The sequence below is a fragment of the Pelecanus crispus genome, chromosome 3, assembly GCF_030463565.1.
Source record: "Pelecanus crispus isolate bPelCri1 chromosome 3, bPelCri1.pri, whole genome shotgun sequence".
NCBI lineage: Eukaryota > Metazoa > Chordata > Aves > Pelecaniformes > Pelecanidae > Pelecanus > Pelecanus crispus.
This window is the reverse complement of record NC_134645.1, coordinates 132646529-132662825: the sequence shown is the minus strand read 5'-3', so window position 1 is coordinate 132662825 and position 16297 is coordinate 132646529. Positions and strand designations below refer to the sequence as shown.

The 16297-nt window shown below is 45.7% G+C and overlaps 1 protein-coding gene across 1 annotated transcript in view; it reads right to left on the bottom strand.

Annotated features, from left to right (window-relative positions):
- LOC104039232 (dystrobrevin beta) overlaps positions 1 to 16297 on the bottom strand; it is a 105033-nt gene that overhangs the window by 47788 nt on the left and 40948 nt on the right. Inside the window, exons 9-12 of the mRNA XM_075707759.1 lie at positions 13900 to 13988; positions 11390 to 11503; positions 6963 to 7059; positions 119 to 139 (exon numbers count right to left, since the gene is read on the bottom strand). Of these exons, the coding sequence (XP_075563874.1) occupies positions 119 to 139; positions 6963 to 7059; positions 11390 to 11503; positions 13900 to 13988 (321 nt within the window). The remainder of the gene's footprint in view (positions 1 to 118; positions 140 to 6962; positions 7060 to 11389; positions 11504 to 13899; positions 13989 to 16297) is intronic.

The window sequence follows — 16297 nt, the reverse complement described above, 5'->3', positions numbered from 1 at the left end:
CAAGTGAGAAAGACCCCACATTCCCATGGTTTACTTGCATACAAGCCAATTATCAGAAAATTGTTTTCATGCAGAAAGAAAAAAGAGTTAGATCATCTACAAAGTGAAGTCAACTTACTGCCTGCTTTTGCTCTTCTTCCTATAAACGTTGGCAAAAGAAAAAGGTGAAGAGAGAAACAGGATAGATTAATTATCATATGAAAAGGAAACACACACACACAAAATACAACAGACCCGATGGAAGAACAGAACATGGCAAATTGTAGAAACATCTGCAGATGTGAAAGGCGACAAGGACGTTAGACACAACAGCCGTGGTGGGAAAGCAAAGGTGCCATTTATTCCATTCTCAAAAGAAGACTTTTGTCCAAAATGTCCTTCAGCGTTGGTGAAAGTCAAATGCATGGGATGGATATCCCAGTATGGATATCTTGGATATAGGATAGGATATCCAATGGATATCTTTTCTTTTACGCAGAACCTTTACTGGCTTCTCTTCCCATCCCGGACTCAGAAATACCTCTCTAGGTGTCCTCAAGGCAAGAAATATCAGACTACCATCCTCTAAAGTCTGGAAATACCATCTGGAGTGTGCAACCGCTGCACAGCATTCAGTTCCCTGCGTGCACCAATCTGCCATCACAGAGACCCAAACTGTCATAAACTGAGAGGCAAAATACCGCCTTTTTGGTCAGAAAGCGCCCGTTACCGCCGGGCCTGCAGCCACCTCTGCAGAGGGGATTCCAAAGGGCAAATTAACGAGTGGCGGGCAACCGGGTCTGGAACTGGAGGGGCGAAACTGGGAGGCAAAAGCACCAAAAGATGTGCAGGAAGGACAAAGATGCAGAGAAAACAATCCCTTTGTTGCAACGCAATGTTTGTCGGTACTAATTTGAAAGACCGAAAAAGGTGAAATATGGATGAATTTATTCTCTTTTGAAGCAGAGAGACGTACGCTGCGATCCTGCTGGGGCAGTGGGGTCAGATTCTGACTTCAACTATACAAGCATTCCTGGGAATGAGCAAAATACCACGTAGTTGAGAGTTTCTTTCATAATTGAAAAGTTTTCCTAGATTTTGTCCTCGCAGATGTAACAACCACGGAGTCCTGCGGGCTGCTCTGTCTGTGGGCTCGGCTGGGTGGAGCAGCACGGCAGTTGTGCGGGCAGCGACACTGCGCGTTAAAAGAAAGGCTGGCAGCACGTTTTTGATGACTCTCGCATACGCAGAAATAGCAATTCCAGCTTCTTCAGGGTAACTGTGTGTGTTCTCCCTCCAAGGGTGGCTTTGCATGGGCTGCCAGCGCAGAAGGCAGCAGGACCACTGGTAAGCACGTCTACCCCAGAAATTCAGGTCGTGGAATTAAAATTCGTGGAATTAAAATTCATGGAATAAAAGCTCCTTCTGGTCTTGAAATCCATGAACTCATTTATCCACCTTCCCTCATTTCTTCCCCGTCTGAGCAGGATTAACCTGCCCCTTCACTCAGAGAAGCTTCTCACTGACCACTGTACTAAAAGATATTTTCCTAATTGCACACTGAGGGCACTACAGAGATACCGGGGAACGATGGCAGGGAATTCCACATTTCTGAGCAGATACTTTTTGGGTTTTTTTCTCCCAAGACTTGGTGTTCTTTCAGGTGTGTATTTCGGCACTGATGTAGCAGATGTAGGGGATGGCTCCACTGAACCATGGCTCACCATCAGCTGCGGAGGCCAGTGCTGCCCTCCGCACCCTCCCACATGTTCCCAGTTCCTCCTACCGGCACCGGGACTCGCAGGACCAGATGGTAAGCCAGGTCAGGGAGAAGATCTTAAATGATCTCTACTCTACAAAAAAAAAAAGTTGTTAGTTTGAAAAATGAGGCTTTAGCCTTAACTACAGATGTGGAAAAAAAATCTCAGGAGGCATGGAGCTTTGCTAGAAGGACTGAGGAGATATTAGATAAATCATCAAATTAGCTGGTGAGGAAATCACCATTGAGGAAACGGAAAAAGCGAAATGGGATATGTCTGCTGAATATCTGCGTAGCTAAAGGCAAAAGCCCTGCAAGAAGGCAGACAATCATCATTGCCGACTACTTATTAGAAGCACGCCAGCTAATGGCACTAGGTGTGTTACAGAGGACTTTGGGAAAAGGGAAAGTTCAGCTAACAGGACGAGGCAAAGAAGATAAAAAATATTGGATGAAAGTCACTGACGGCAGCAGTGAGGGGTCACCGGCCACCGTTCAGCCCAGACGGACAGGCTGCCTCCTGCGTGCAAGGGGCTTGATCTGCTGAGCTAGCTGGAGCGGCCAGGAGGACGTGAGATTAGCAGCCAACGGGAGCCCTACGGTGGCCACTGCAGCAGCCCTACAGACTCGGTGGCTAAAGTATTAAATGAAATTGTGCAAGGGCCTGTTCTCTGGCATGATCTGCACGTGTCCAATGCTGTTAAAATCCCTTGTCACTCCGATCGGGGTGGCCTTATCCAAACTGGCCCCCGGGAACGGGTCCGGGCACCTGATAACCTCTGGGTGGTGGTTGGAGATGGTTTGGGAAAGCGCTGGTAGCTCTGATCCGAAGGCACGTCAGCGAGCACGCCCACAGCCGAGCAGGTAGGCGAGTGCCTGTCCGAGGAACGCTGTCGGGCACTAACGAGCTCACCCGGACAGACACAGCCGGGGTCTCACAAGTGCACGGGACGACACAGCAGAAGATACCAGTGACAGCGCTTAGTGAAGAGCTGAATGACCAGAACTTCTCCTTCGGGGAAAACCACCAACAAATTCCTGTAACCGAAACCTCCTAACAGCGTCAACACGTTGGCAATAAGATGTGCAAGGACACTTGGTGCAAAAACCCAACCTTAACTCTAAATTGCAACGGCGTGGGCAGGTCACTGTGCAGGCTAATAAACATCCGAGTGGGACACTAATCACGGGGCTTCGATTACCTCTGCACCAGCAACCAAAATAGTCGAGGGCCTTTCTCTGCTCTGAGGCCAACTATCACAGCACGGCTCGCCGTGGGAAAAATGGATGAACCTCCAGAGAACAACTGTGTCCTTCCAAATAGAGGCTTTCTTCTCTCTCCTGTTTTTACAGAGGGAGCTGAGGTACCAAACTTTCAGATAAGCAAAGTTAGGTAAGCCGAATCCAGCTCTAAATGGTGAAATGAAGGCAGCATTAAAAATGTAAAAAATACTGCATAAGAAAATGGAAAAAACCATAAAAGCTTAACAGCTGATGTAAATTATAAATGAAAATTTTTGAAGTGCACCAAATGATGAGAGAAGCTAAAACCTTGCGGGAATAATTTGTGTCTGGCAGGGCTAAAACCACCAAAAAGGAGACTTTGAAATGCACACAAATATCCGAAACAAAACAAAGCCTTGAGGTGGTGTATACTGCTTCTTGATAGTCATGGTAAAATTCTTAATATGGGAAGAGGAATTAGTATTTCTGTTCTGTGTCTGACTAATAGTACTTTCCCCTTGTAGTTTCTATCAGCAAACAGTGAAGTACTTTCCACTAATAATGAGAAAAGGTGTTAAAAAGTATCTACTAGAAATTATATTTTTAGATCAGCAGCCCTGGGTAGCTTGCAGCTGGGATTCTTAAAATAATTACATGCGGAGTTATCTGGTCCAGCGAAGGTAATTTTTAATAGATCTTGGAATACCCAGGACTGGAATGTGCTGTGTTGCACTGATATTCAAAAAGGGAGGTAGACAACTTAAATAAGCACAAACCTCTTACCCTGTCATTAATTTATTCAGAGTAACAGAAACGCTGATACAAGACTCAACTCATAAGAATACACGAAGCACTACAACTTCATGGAAAAGAGGTCTTGCCAGATAGATCTCATTTTGTTATTTGAATGTATTACAAGTTTGGCTTCTAAAGGAACTGCACAGATGTAATATATTTTCGTATCTGCAGTTCCTTCAGAGGCCAAACTTGTACTACATTGTCATTAACCAGTTAGCACTATAAAAAAAAACAAATAAAGCACTTTACATGGAGTAAAATCTGGATAACTGACAGCTTTCAAAGAGCACTCACTGGTGCAGAAAGGCACAAAAAGGAAAATAGTGATGAAGAGTAATGAAAGTCCTCCTGTAGCTCTCTGCATGGTGTTGCTAAGATTCAGAGAAGAATTCCACACACAGTTTGTTTTTTCCTAATTTAAAATATTATATTAAAAATCTGGAGAAGGCAAAGTAATGAAAATTAAAATGAAAATAAAAAATACTGAAGTACAGTATTGTGAGAAGCTCAGAAAAGCTCTGCCTGTTTAACTGATTTAAAAAAGAAGATTGAGATGTGCCTTCACTGAGATGAGTAAGTATCTGCGTAGGAAAAAACCAGGGGTGCTACAGTACTCCTTAATTTAATGGAGGGAGAACCACATGTACCAAAGCCAATGGGTGCAAACTGAAGCTAAATACATTAAAACTGAAAATGAGGCATAAATTTTTAACTGCGCAAGCAAATTTGCATTGGCAGTGAATTTTTCATTTTCGATTTCTTCAGTTCAAGAACAGATGTCTTTCTGGAAGATGCTTTAATGAAAGAGAAGCTGCCAGGCTCCATAGAAAGCTAAGAAGGGGAAATGCAAAGAGCCATATTATGCAACATGTAGAACCAAATAATTACAATAGTCACGGGCTCATAGGATAATTCAGGTTGGAAGGGGCCTCAGGCAGTCTCAAAATCCAGCCTCCCACTCAGAACGGGGCCAAATTAATCCCAGACCAGGTTGCTTAGAGCCTTGTCCAGTTGGGTCTTGAGAACCTCCAAGGATGGAGACAGCACAACCTCTCTGGGCCCCTGCTCCACTGCTTGAGCATCCTCATGGGGAAGAAGTTTCTCCTTATATCCAGTCCTATTTGCCCTTATAGTCTTTAAACAATTTTGGGAACTGAGGGAGTTAATGAAAAGATACTAGATATATAAATGGAAAGTCAAGCAAAAGCCAGATTCTCAACTAACCTTCCGTATAATACAGCCTAGAAGATGTCATTAAAGCTTCCATCAAGGTCATAATCGAACTGCAAGATTCAACTTAGCGAATGGGTCCTAGAAACATTAGTTTATCCCATGTGAGTCATTACGTTTCCCTTCCCTCTGCTGCAATCCTCTTTCCTCCCTCCTCTGTCTCCCCAGTTGCAGCACCTGCAACCTCCTGCAGTACCCTCCGTGCTCTCCTCGTCGGTGTGTTACCGACACCCACACCCTCTGCTGCTCCACACAATGTTCACGTGTCCAACCAGCTGGGCAAGAGAAAACACACGCTGTTTGGGCAGCTGGGAGATGAGAGTATGATGGCCAAGCAGGCAGAAAAGGCAGGCGTGCTGCCTGCATCTCGCCTGGTGGGTGGGCAAAGCTCTGCAGGGGGCTCTGGAGCCCGCACGCGGTACAGGTTCCGATTAGTGCATCTGAGAAAGACAGTCCACCCGGCCTTCAAGGCTTCCGAGGAGGAAGAGCAGAAACTCAGGCCAGCCAACAGAGCGGCCGCTCACCCTAAGGAGATGTAGCATTTACATCAGGTCGTGCTTGGGAAAATTAATTTGTGAAGGCTTACGAGTGCTTTGAAGATAATATAGGGTCTACAGAAAACTCCCATCAGAGCTTGTCACCTCGTTAAAGCAGATGTCCAGACTGATTTTGTTATAAAGAGGGTCCTCAAACGTGTGCAAGAAAACTATTCAGACTGTGGTCATCTGAACCACGAAGAATCAAACTGTTCCTGATGCAAGAACTTTTTATACCTTCCTAAATCTGTAATTCAGTTTTGCATGCCCATTTCCAGAGCTATCACACTTCAACTTACAAAGATTTAGGGTCTGAAGAAATCCAGGTGAATTTAGCAAGTGATTGTCTTCAAATTTTTAGAAGACAGACATTAACAGGCTGAACAGGGAAAAAGTACAGTGTGCAGAACCACTGACTTAAAAAAAAAATTACTTCCCAAATATTAATACTATGTGCTCATCTGCACAGGGAGACTAAATAGAACAGGCACCTCTGAAGAGTATTTGATCATCGCCTCTTGCATATGCATTCCTATTCCAGAATGCAGGCCTAATCTGAAGAGCGAGTGCACTTTAGATTTACAGACGACGTGAATTCATTATCACTTTCAAGTGCAGACGAGCTCTGTCTAAATTGTTCTGGAACTATCAAGATGTGCGCATAGCTGATCTATAAACCCCCGTGCTGCTCCTGCCAGTGTCATTGCTGCCATCTCTCTCCTACTTCTTCCATTGCCTACAGCATCCGCGTCGCATCTCGTCTCGGACCAAAACCTCTTTAGGCAAGGGCAATATTTTGCCGTTCACTTTATAGAGAGGCTCTTGTCCAATTTAAAGAACGGGAAGAATAAACGCATAATAGCGTTTCAGACTATAGTCATCAACTATGAGCTCACCTAGCAAGACTCTCTAAAAAATAATAATGGACCCTCATCAGAAATCCAAACAGCAACATACATTATAGATCAGAGCCAATACCATCATACTCTAAAGCACAAAAAAACCCACAAACGTTGCAGGGTTAGTGTAATAGTAATATTGCATGGTGAAACACAGCACCATGCCACTGGGGAGTCGTGTTTTGTGTTGCAGTAACTATGGCTTCCAGCTTATTTTCCAGTTAAAGCTGGAAGAACTGAACTGGTACCCAGAACAGCATGCAGTTGATGACCAAATCTAATACTTCTTTAAAGCCTTCCAAATCTTGCGGGTTCTTGATATTTAACCAAAGCGGCAGCATATGAACCTGAAAACCCATTACCAACTGCACCACTACAGAGAGCCAGTACGGAAATGACTTTGTGCAAATCCCTTCTGTTCCTCATGAAGTATTTAGAATGGTACGACAGCACAGCGGGAACCTCAGAGCAGCAACAGTGAATTCCAGAGCCGGGGAAGAGAAGGACGCACTGCATTGCTGACAGGAGGTGGCTTACTTTGAGCAGTTTCATCAGCCCTTCAAGCTGCACCATCAGTTCTCTTCTGCTTTCTTGAAGCGCAGACATCCTCTGTTCCAATTCATCCTTCCTCTGTCTGTTCAAGTTACATGAAAGAGAGAGTCAGAAAATACACGGTGGGTATTTCAAAACCACTTCAGAAAATTCACCCATATAACCGTGTCTTTGGTTTTCATCCCCCCGCCCCGCCTCCAGTTTAAAAAAATAGAGCAAAGCACAGTACAACGACCACGAAACCTATATATAACAATCAGGCTTTTCACTTAAAATCCAGAAATCTGCACTCAGCACCTTGGTAGTAGGAAGCCCTTTCCAAGAGCACTGTATTTTGAGGAAAAAAGCCGGCTTTTTTCTTCATTTTAAGAACTCTCTTAACATCAGAGCCAGGCATCCTGCCGAGCTTTCAGACAAGCAAAAATGAAGTATGGGAGGAAAGACAGAGAGGAAAAAACAAGAGGAGAAAAGGCTGCAGATGTTTGGAAAGGAAAAGCTATCACCTGTCTGGATGGAGACTCGGCAGAGCTATTTCTGTCCCCCAGTGTGACGTATAATCTTTGACATATTTGCTGTACCAAGAAAAGGAGATAATAAGTGACCTTCCCTTTCCTTGGCATCAGAAACCCACTGTATTTTTACAGACATCTATCCGTGAGATATTTAAGGAAATACGACCGTTTTGTTTTATTTTATATTTAAAAAAAAGAAGTGACTAATATAAGGAGAAATTCAAAGATGAACGTCAACGCGTCAGGAGTTCAGGTATCTTATACGATTTAAGAAATGCTGGGCCCCACAAATCCCAATCTTAGGTAACGATAAATAACTAAGAAAAAAACAGATTAGAAAGGCTTATTTATTCATCTGCAGTTATTTTTGTGGACATCATAGCGTCTTAATCCAAAGTTAAAGGCACCACATATTATAGACTGAATTTTTAAATGTCTTTGATTATATCTGTGTTCTCACGCGATATACTGTGCATAAATCATTCTGGGAATTTTAATAACCAACTAGTTGGTTACATCAGAATCTGGAAAAGAAACAGGCCATTTTCTTAGACTGAATAAATCTGCTGAGTATGGCTTGCTTTCATTATGGTGATGGTGAGAATCGCGTTCCATAAGCATACACCCCAACCAGAAAACTGCTAAAACTACGTAACGGAATTAACTTGTTTCTATACCGGTTCTTAAAAGGAGAAAAGACTGTGAAGTATTAACTATCTTGGGTATTTCTTTCAACACCTTTTTGCATTTTGAAGACTGTGGTTATTACATGCTGAAACATATCACAAAAACAAGGCAATAAAGAGAAGATTACACATGCCTGGTCACCTAGAATGTGTTAAAAAACCACCACAGACATAGCTGTATCCGTCTATATGGTGTTTTTTCTCTCTCTACGTCAGTTCAAAGCTTTTATCCTACGGTTATTTAATATATCAGTCTGGTTAACAACTACAAATAATGTAAAAATCAACATATTAAATAAGTATAGCTCTCCAGATGTAGTTGTTAATGAAGAATCAACATCAATGTGTATGTCTGATTTTGGCTGACGTTATTCAATTTCTTTTTCAATGACCTCCAGTGAAGAAAGAGGAGGTACTGTTTGTCAGTGACAAAAGGGTGTTAAATGTTCAAAAAAAAAACCAAACCCACAAAAACCCACCAAAAAGATAGTACAGCCTGTAGGGACAAATGGAGAGACGTAGTTTGAGGCACATGCCCGGGACAAACGGGTCCTCGGCACCTGTGAATGGATGAGCAGAAGCAGCCGAGCACGTCTGCATGTCAAGGCAGGGATCGGTAAGGACGACGGATCCAGCCGTGCTTCTTCCAAGGTTACGTTTGCCAGCAGCATGGTAGAGCTGACTCATCTCTACGGGCTGTGTCGTCTGCAGATTTTTAAACCTGGGACATGTTGATTTTCCATGGATTATCTTTCTCAAGCTTTCACAGCCTAAATCTGACACAGCAACTGAGATCATTTGCTAACATGGTAACGTGCTTAACATATATTCAAAGGCAAGGTCATCGCATCCTGCTCACGCGGGCTTGGGGAACGTCTCCTCGTTAGCTGTGACTTTGTGAAGTAATTTCACATCGCAGGTAACCTGCTGATCGTGAACTTCCAGCGTGATGCTATGCAGTGGAGAAAATTAATGTGCACTTTGAATTTATTAATGAGAGTGACGTTTGGTGGTAAGAAAGCTAACAACTAGTTCTGTCCATAGCAGCTGTGAGACTACGTATGGATACTGCAGCCCGGGATACTGCAGCCTATAGAATCATAGAATCATAGAATGCTTTGGAAGTTGGAAGGGACCTTTTTGGGTTGGAAGGGACCTTTAGAGGTCATCTAGCCCAACCCCTGCAGTGAGCAGGGACAGCTTCAACCAGAGCAGGGTGCTCAGAGCCCCGTCCAACCTGGCCTGGGATGTTTCCAGGGATGGGGCATCTCCCACCTCTCTGGGCAACCTGTGCCAGTGGCTGAGATGGAAGTAGATGGAAGAGATGCAGAGGACTTGGAGAACTTGACAGCAAGCTAAAGGGATAGCTGGAGATTTGGCAAACCTGCTTTACGGAGGAACTGAAGAAGTTCAAGCTATATACGCGAGATGAGGTTAAGAGGGGAGGGAGTCAAAATCTCTAAATACTCACACACAAAGAGGAATTTTGAAAAAGACTTTTTTAGCCCAGTAGACTAAAGCACAGGGAAAGAGAAGGTTTGGAAAATGGCACTAGGCTTATGGAGGTCAGAGATAACATGCACACTTTTAGCCCACTGAGCGCAGACAAGGCACAGAAATTAACTGATGAGCACATTAACAGCATCGGGGGACGTGGTATTCTTTCCATCTCTACAATGAAAGCTTGAACGTCTGTCTCACATGGATGCAGTCAAAAAGGGTTCTGTACGAGCGCTGCAGGGAGAAATTTCCCAGCCTGTGTTTCACAGAAGGCCAGACTGGACATCATGATGACTTGACAGGCTTACACGCTTAATTCAACCTTCTTCTTCTTTCATAACTCTTCTATTTGCCAGTGGCGTTTACATATTTGAAGGCCAGAAATGGCTGCAATGCTCCTTCAGCATTTTTTTCTTTAGCAAAATACAGGCTGTCTAATTCCTCCTGGTTAGCTCTGTTTTGTTCCCAATAACCTGTATTTTTGGAAGAACATCTTCAGGAAAGACACCTAGGGACTGAAAACCCTATCACCGCTCTTGAGATTATTGCCGCGCTTTAAAAAGCATATTGTTTCATTTGTGGTCTGAATGTGGCTGGTTTCCAGTTTACGCTCTTGGTTCTTAGACCTTTCTTTGTTGGGTCAAACAGCACATCAAGTTGCCCCGCAATCTCTTTCTTCTCCACCTCTTGCATAACATTTGCGGGTATCTTTGGCATCCTCTTCAGTTTTTTAAACAGTTAAAAAAAAAATATATATACATAGCTATGTAAAGTACAAAGTTATAAAATCTGTGAGCTATTATCATAAGGTAATGGAATGAAAAATATCATTGAAATACCAAAATGTGCTATAATGTTGCAAATTCTTTTCGAAAAAGTAATGAAAGACGTTGAAAGCCTTAGATCTTGCAACATGGGGCTGGATTGGGGCAGTTGCAGTGGCTCCATCGCAAGAGCACTGCGCTTCATGGAAAACCTTCACGCGTTCCTGGGAAGCACAACAACTGCACCAGTTCCGAAGTGGGCAGGAAAAGTTTACCCCAACGAATGAAATACAGTGCACTTTGCAAAGAGCTGCTGCCGCCAAGAGCTTAAATTTTAGAACCTACTTTAGATTACAGATGGCATTTTTGAAGGTTGAGCCCTGAATTAACTAGTAATAGAAGATGAAATAAAATATGGCCAGAGAATGCCCTTGTGACTACCCAAACTATGAAACACTTTATTCTATAAGTACAGACAAATTTTCCCTGTCACTTCAAAATGCAAACTTCATCAAAGAGGCTTTGAAGATTGTTCTCCAGCTTTGGATGTATGTCTGACTATCTGTAGGTATGAACTTTGGGAGTTTCACTGACTAATAAAATAACTGACATTTACCTTCAACTCCACTCCTTTGCACAATAAATGATAAGCAGCTAATGCCATTTCTGCTACTTTTTCCTATCAGTTTCTTCTTTACAGTTTTCTGAACTACACAAACAGAATTCATTTTCAGAGACGTTTTTATTTACTTCTAAACCCACTTAAAAAGGGCAAATTGCAATCTGCTGTCAGTCTTTGGAATTCAGCATTTTAAATAACCCTTTAAGGTCGCCGAAGACCTGCCGATATCACCCTTTCCCCAACAACAGCCAGCGCTGCCCGTGCCACAGAGCAGAGCCCATGGGCTGACTGGTGCCGAACGCGCACGGGCTTTAGGTATTTCTTTTACCGTAGAAGCCGGAGTTCGGCCAACAAAGTTGGGTTCTGCTGGGCCTTCTCAGGGGTGGGTTGCGAGGCTTGTTCATGTTCCAGCCTGAGGCGCTGAATTTCTTGGAGTATCTCTCTGTAGAAATGACAGAGGGAGGATTAAAGAGGAAAAAGGTCAGCCTCCGCGCTGCTCTTAAGTACTGTTACAGCCCTTCAAGCACTCTTTCTGTCAGTCCCCGGCCTAAGTACAGCAATTTTGTTCACGTATGACTGGCACAGACTCAAACCCAAGACAGGTAAGTTAGCGCAGTCCTACGAATTGCTGCAATACACATAGAAAATGTATTACTTAAGAAGAAGTAGTATGAAATCACTTATGTGCCATACGCTGGCAATGTCTCTCCAAAACTTTTCATATGGAATGGGCTAAAAGACTGTTCTAAGAGGGAAAAAAGTTCCATTTTCAGCGTAACCTGCATTGCACACGCCGTAGGAAGGGCTCTGAAGCGGCACTGCCAGCATCCGTAGCCGGGCTGGCACCAGTTAGCTTCCCACTCACCTTTCCAAGGGCTCCTGGCAGGTCAGCAGGAATGAGGAAAATAACAGCCCATCGTAATAGAGACAAACTCAGGAGGTCTCAGAAACGGAAGGTGATCAGCCAGCTGCCCGATTAAGGTCGCTGTGTTCTGTGTAGCCAGAGGTGAGGGAACGTAGGACTGACGGCCCAGGACTCACTTATTGAAATGGAAATGAAATCCTTCTGAGAGCGAAGATTATAATCTCTAACTCTCTCCCCTGCTCTTTTTTTAAACTGCTGAGCTGCTCTCCTTGCAAGGTTTCATACCAGCACTGATTGAGATCTTCCTTATCTGTGATCTCGACGAATAATTTCAAATACCTGCAAGGTCTCTTGGTAGCGTAGCGAAGCGAGGATGCTCACACGGTGCAAGGATCGAGCTGTTCCTGTGCTCTCCAGGAACTGGTTCTCCTCCAGACTAACCTTAAGAAGTATTTGTACCTGGTGTGCTGAGGGTGCCTTGGCAAGGGGCTGCGCAGGCAGCGAGCGCACGCGTGCCAGCCGAGGTGCAGCTGGAGCGCGGGGAGAACCGAGCATGGCTACGAGGCCAGCACATCATCGGCAGCCGGAGAGGCTCCGTAGGCAAACTCGGGGCTGCCTGTGCCGTACGGCACATGGGGTTTGCGACTGCTCAACGGCTCGCTTGTCAGAGCTGCACCCTCTTAGCTTCTCTTAGCTAGTGAAACATGAACTTGAACTGTGGGTGCTGAAGAAGCAGGCAAGTGCAAAGACAATATTATGATAAAAACAGAGCGATCTCTTCTTAAGAGTCCCTCTGGAGCAAGAAAAATCATGGAATCAGAGAATGGTTTGGGATGGAAGGGACCTTTAGAGCCCACCCAGCCCAACCCCTGCAGTGACAGGGACAGCTTCAACCAGAGCAGGGTGCTCAGAGCCCCGTCCAACCTGGCCTGGGATGTTGCCAGGGATGGGGCATCGACCACCGCTCTGGGCAACCTGTGCCAGTGCCTCAACACCCTCAGCGTAAACAGTTTCTTCCTTAGATCCAGTCTAAATCTATTCTTCTTTAGTTTAAATCCATTCCCCCTTGTCCTGTGGCTGCGGGCCCTGCTCCAAAGCCTGTCCCCACCTTTCCTGCAGCCCCTTCCAGCAGTGCAGGGCCGCAGGAAGGTCTCCCCGCAGCCTTCTCTTCCCCAGGCTGCACAAGCCCAGCTCTCCCAGCCTGGCCTCAGAGCAGAGCTGCTCCAGCCCTCGGACCATTTCTGTGGCCTCCTCTGGCCCCGCTCCAACAGGTCCCTGTCTGTGCGGTGCTGAGGGCCCCCGAGCTGGGCGCAGGGCTCCAGGGGGGGCTGAGCAGAGCGGAGCAGAGGGGCAGAGCCCCCTCCCTCGCCCCGCTGCCCACGCTGCTGGGGATGCAGCCCAGGGTGGGGTTGGCTTTCTGGGCTGCCAGCGCACGTTGCCGGCTTGTGTCCAGAAGAAGGAAATCATCTCCTACATCCCATCTCCTGCTTCTTCCAGGACTCCCAGTTTCTTCAGATTTTTTTGTGTTCCAGCAAAAGGAAAAAAACCCGCTCATTCTTCTCAAGCTGAATTTACCCACCCCAGCTTTTCACCCCGCTCACTCCACTGCGTCGCAGCTGATTTATTTTCCTGCTGCCACCTGAACGGCTTACCCTGCTGCAAGAAGTTTGCTGGGTTTGCAGATAGCAATACGAGATAGCAATGCAGCTCCTGATGCTCAGCATCAGTTAAGATGATTTTAAGAAGATCAGTGAAGAAGATCAATCTGCTCCCTGGGGAATAAGGGCACCGCAGCTGCATCCGCACTGAGCTAATTGGTTAATGAGGCAGCTACACCTTTCAACAAAAGATCTAGGAAAACAACCTGGTTGATATAATACAAAAGGTTAAAAACAACAAAGCACAAGGACTGAAGGCTCTTCTCTCCTCAAATGTTGTTCCTAAAACAATACTGATCAAAGCTTGCTTTTTACCTGTTTTTGTTTTCCAGCTCTGCTATCAGCTGTCTTTGTTGTTTATTGGCATCAAAGCTGAAACCCAGGTCTGTTGGTGGGCGAGGCTGGTGGATGAGGAACAGAGAAAAATTAGGCAAAACATTCATTACCTGTTACCACACATGACACAGTTTGGATCCAGCCCCGTACTTCCTCAAGGCTGTGGTACAACACTTACAGCCCAGGCTGCAAAACTATGAAAATAGCTGTGCTGGGATGGACTACGGGGGCACGTCGAGGTGTGGTTTTACAGCTGGCTTGGTCTGATCTCAGGGTGGGCGGCTGCTGAAGGGGTGACCTGGCTCATCGTCCTCACTATCCGTCTGAAGAATTTTATTTGCCTTTTTTTTTAAAGACGTTCAGGAAAAAATACACCATACCTATCTGTTCCTAAAGCACCGACAGGCTTCCCTGGGAAGAGGTGCAGTTATACCTGTATCAAAAAGTCTTTTAATGAAACATTGACCTTCCCATATCTCAGCTAGTGAAGAAAAGTTAGAATAACTTAGAGCTTATGAACAGGATTATTCACAGACATTAAATTTAAGCATGGTCACTGCCTCTGGAAAATCTAATTCTTCTCAACCCCTCAAAAGCATCAACTGAAGGGAGGTTGCTGAATAAATGTGTTTTCCCAGTGAGTCCTGACCTTTGTGATCCTGGTGTTTGGCACACTTTTCACCAGCAACCATCACCACTAGTGAGAAAAGGACTGGGCAATTAACCAAAAACCTGTGGCTTCTGGGAGAACCTGTTGGCAGCTGGGTTGGATGGTGAAGAAGACAGTTATAAGGACCAAGAAGAGAGAGAGAGGAGAATTCCAGGGTCTTGTACTGGTTCAGTGCATTTTCCCAATGGAATCCTAAGATGCTGCTTAGACAATCTAGTACAACTCAAAACTATCCTTCTGGCCATCAGACACAAGAAGTTGTCCACTCGGAGCTGGGAAGACATCTTTTATCATGGAGAGGTCTCCCTGCCTAAGAAATGCCTGAGGAATGAGATGGTACGCAGGGTCTGCTTCTGACACCAGGTCATTGCAGAATGGTTGAGGTTGGAAGGCACCTCTGGAGGTCATCTGCTCAAGCAGGGCCACCCTGAGCCGCTTGCCCAGGACTGTGTCCGGACAGCTTCTGAGTGTCTCCAAGGTAGGAGACTCCACAACCTCCCTGGGCAACCTGTGCCAGCGCTCGGTCACCCTCACACTGCGCTTCCTGATGTTCAGAGGGAACCTCCTGTGGTCCCGTTTGTCCCTGTTGCCTCTGGTCCTGGCCCTGGGCACCACGGCAAGAGCCTGGCTCCCTCTCCTTCATCCCCTCCCCGCAGGTATTTACAGACATGGATTCAGTCCCCTGAGCCTGCTCTGCTCCAGGCTGAGCAGTCCCAGCTCCCTCAGCCTCTCCTCACAGCAGAGATGCGCCAGTCCCCAAATTAATTTCCTTATTCCGGTGGTCTTTGGGTCCCGTGCAGGGAGGGTGTGTTCATATTGGTAGGAAGATGATTAAGGCCATGGAGCCTCTGCCTTTTACCACATACTGGAGAAATGGGGTGTCTTCTGACACAGCAGAGCCACTTCTGTGCTCTGCTTTTGCCTTTTTGCTTTCATCTGATCTCAAGACTGCACAGAGTTTTACCACAACATTTTCAGAAGGACCTCAGATTGGGATCCTGGTTTCGGAAGACACTTTCACAACCATATTTGGAAACTATTTGGCTAGAAAAACAGCAGTCGGATGGAAGAGCTTGGTATCCATCAGTGCTCCTGGAGACAGGGTGGAGAGTGACAGATCCAGGACGAAGGGGACAGACACTGCTAGGCTTTCAGTTTTATTGCGCTGTGGGTATCTAGAGCTTCCTATTTAGGCTTGAATTGCAGATAGCAGTTCTCTTCTTTGGGCAAAACCCATGTGGTGGGTGGGCTTGCATGTGGTAAATGAGGCTTGCTTGAAAGACGTGCCTACAAGCTGGTCTTCTGTGTACTCCTGGGGGATCTGACGGACACATCAGGAGTCTCCTAATGATGTGGAAATTGCCTGTGTAAAAACTGCTTTGTACGGCAAGAAACAAAACATCTTGGGAGTTAAAATGAACCATGTGAAAAATAAAAAGAAATCAACCCAGAAACCGAAGTGCAGAAACACAGTTCGTTGCAGCAGGGTCAGAAACTCCCCCTTTTTCCCCAGGCAGCGCGGAGGAGCTGACGGCACAGGGTGGGCTCTGCTCTCGCACCGAGGAATGGGGCTGGTGTGGGCGAGGAGCTGGGACGGACCTGCCGATACAGCCGGGGCAAAACCCCAGCTCTCATCTCCCATCTCATCTGGACGTTCGGGGTAGGTGCACAGCATAGGCAGCAGCACTGCCACCACTCTTTCCTTCT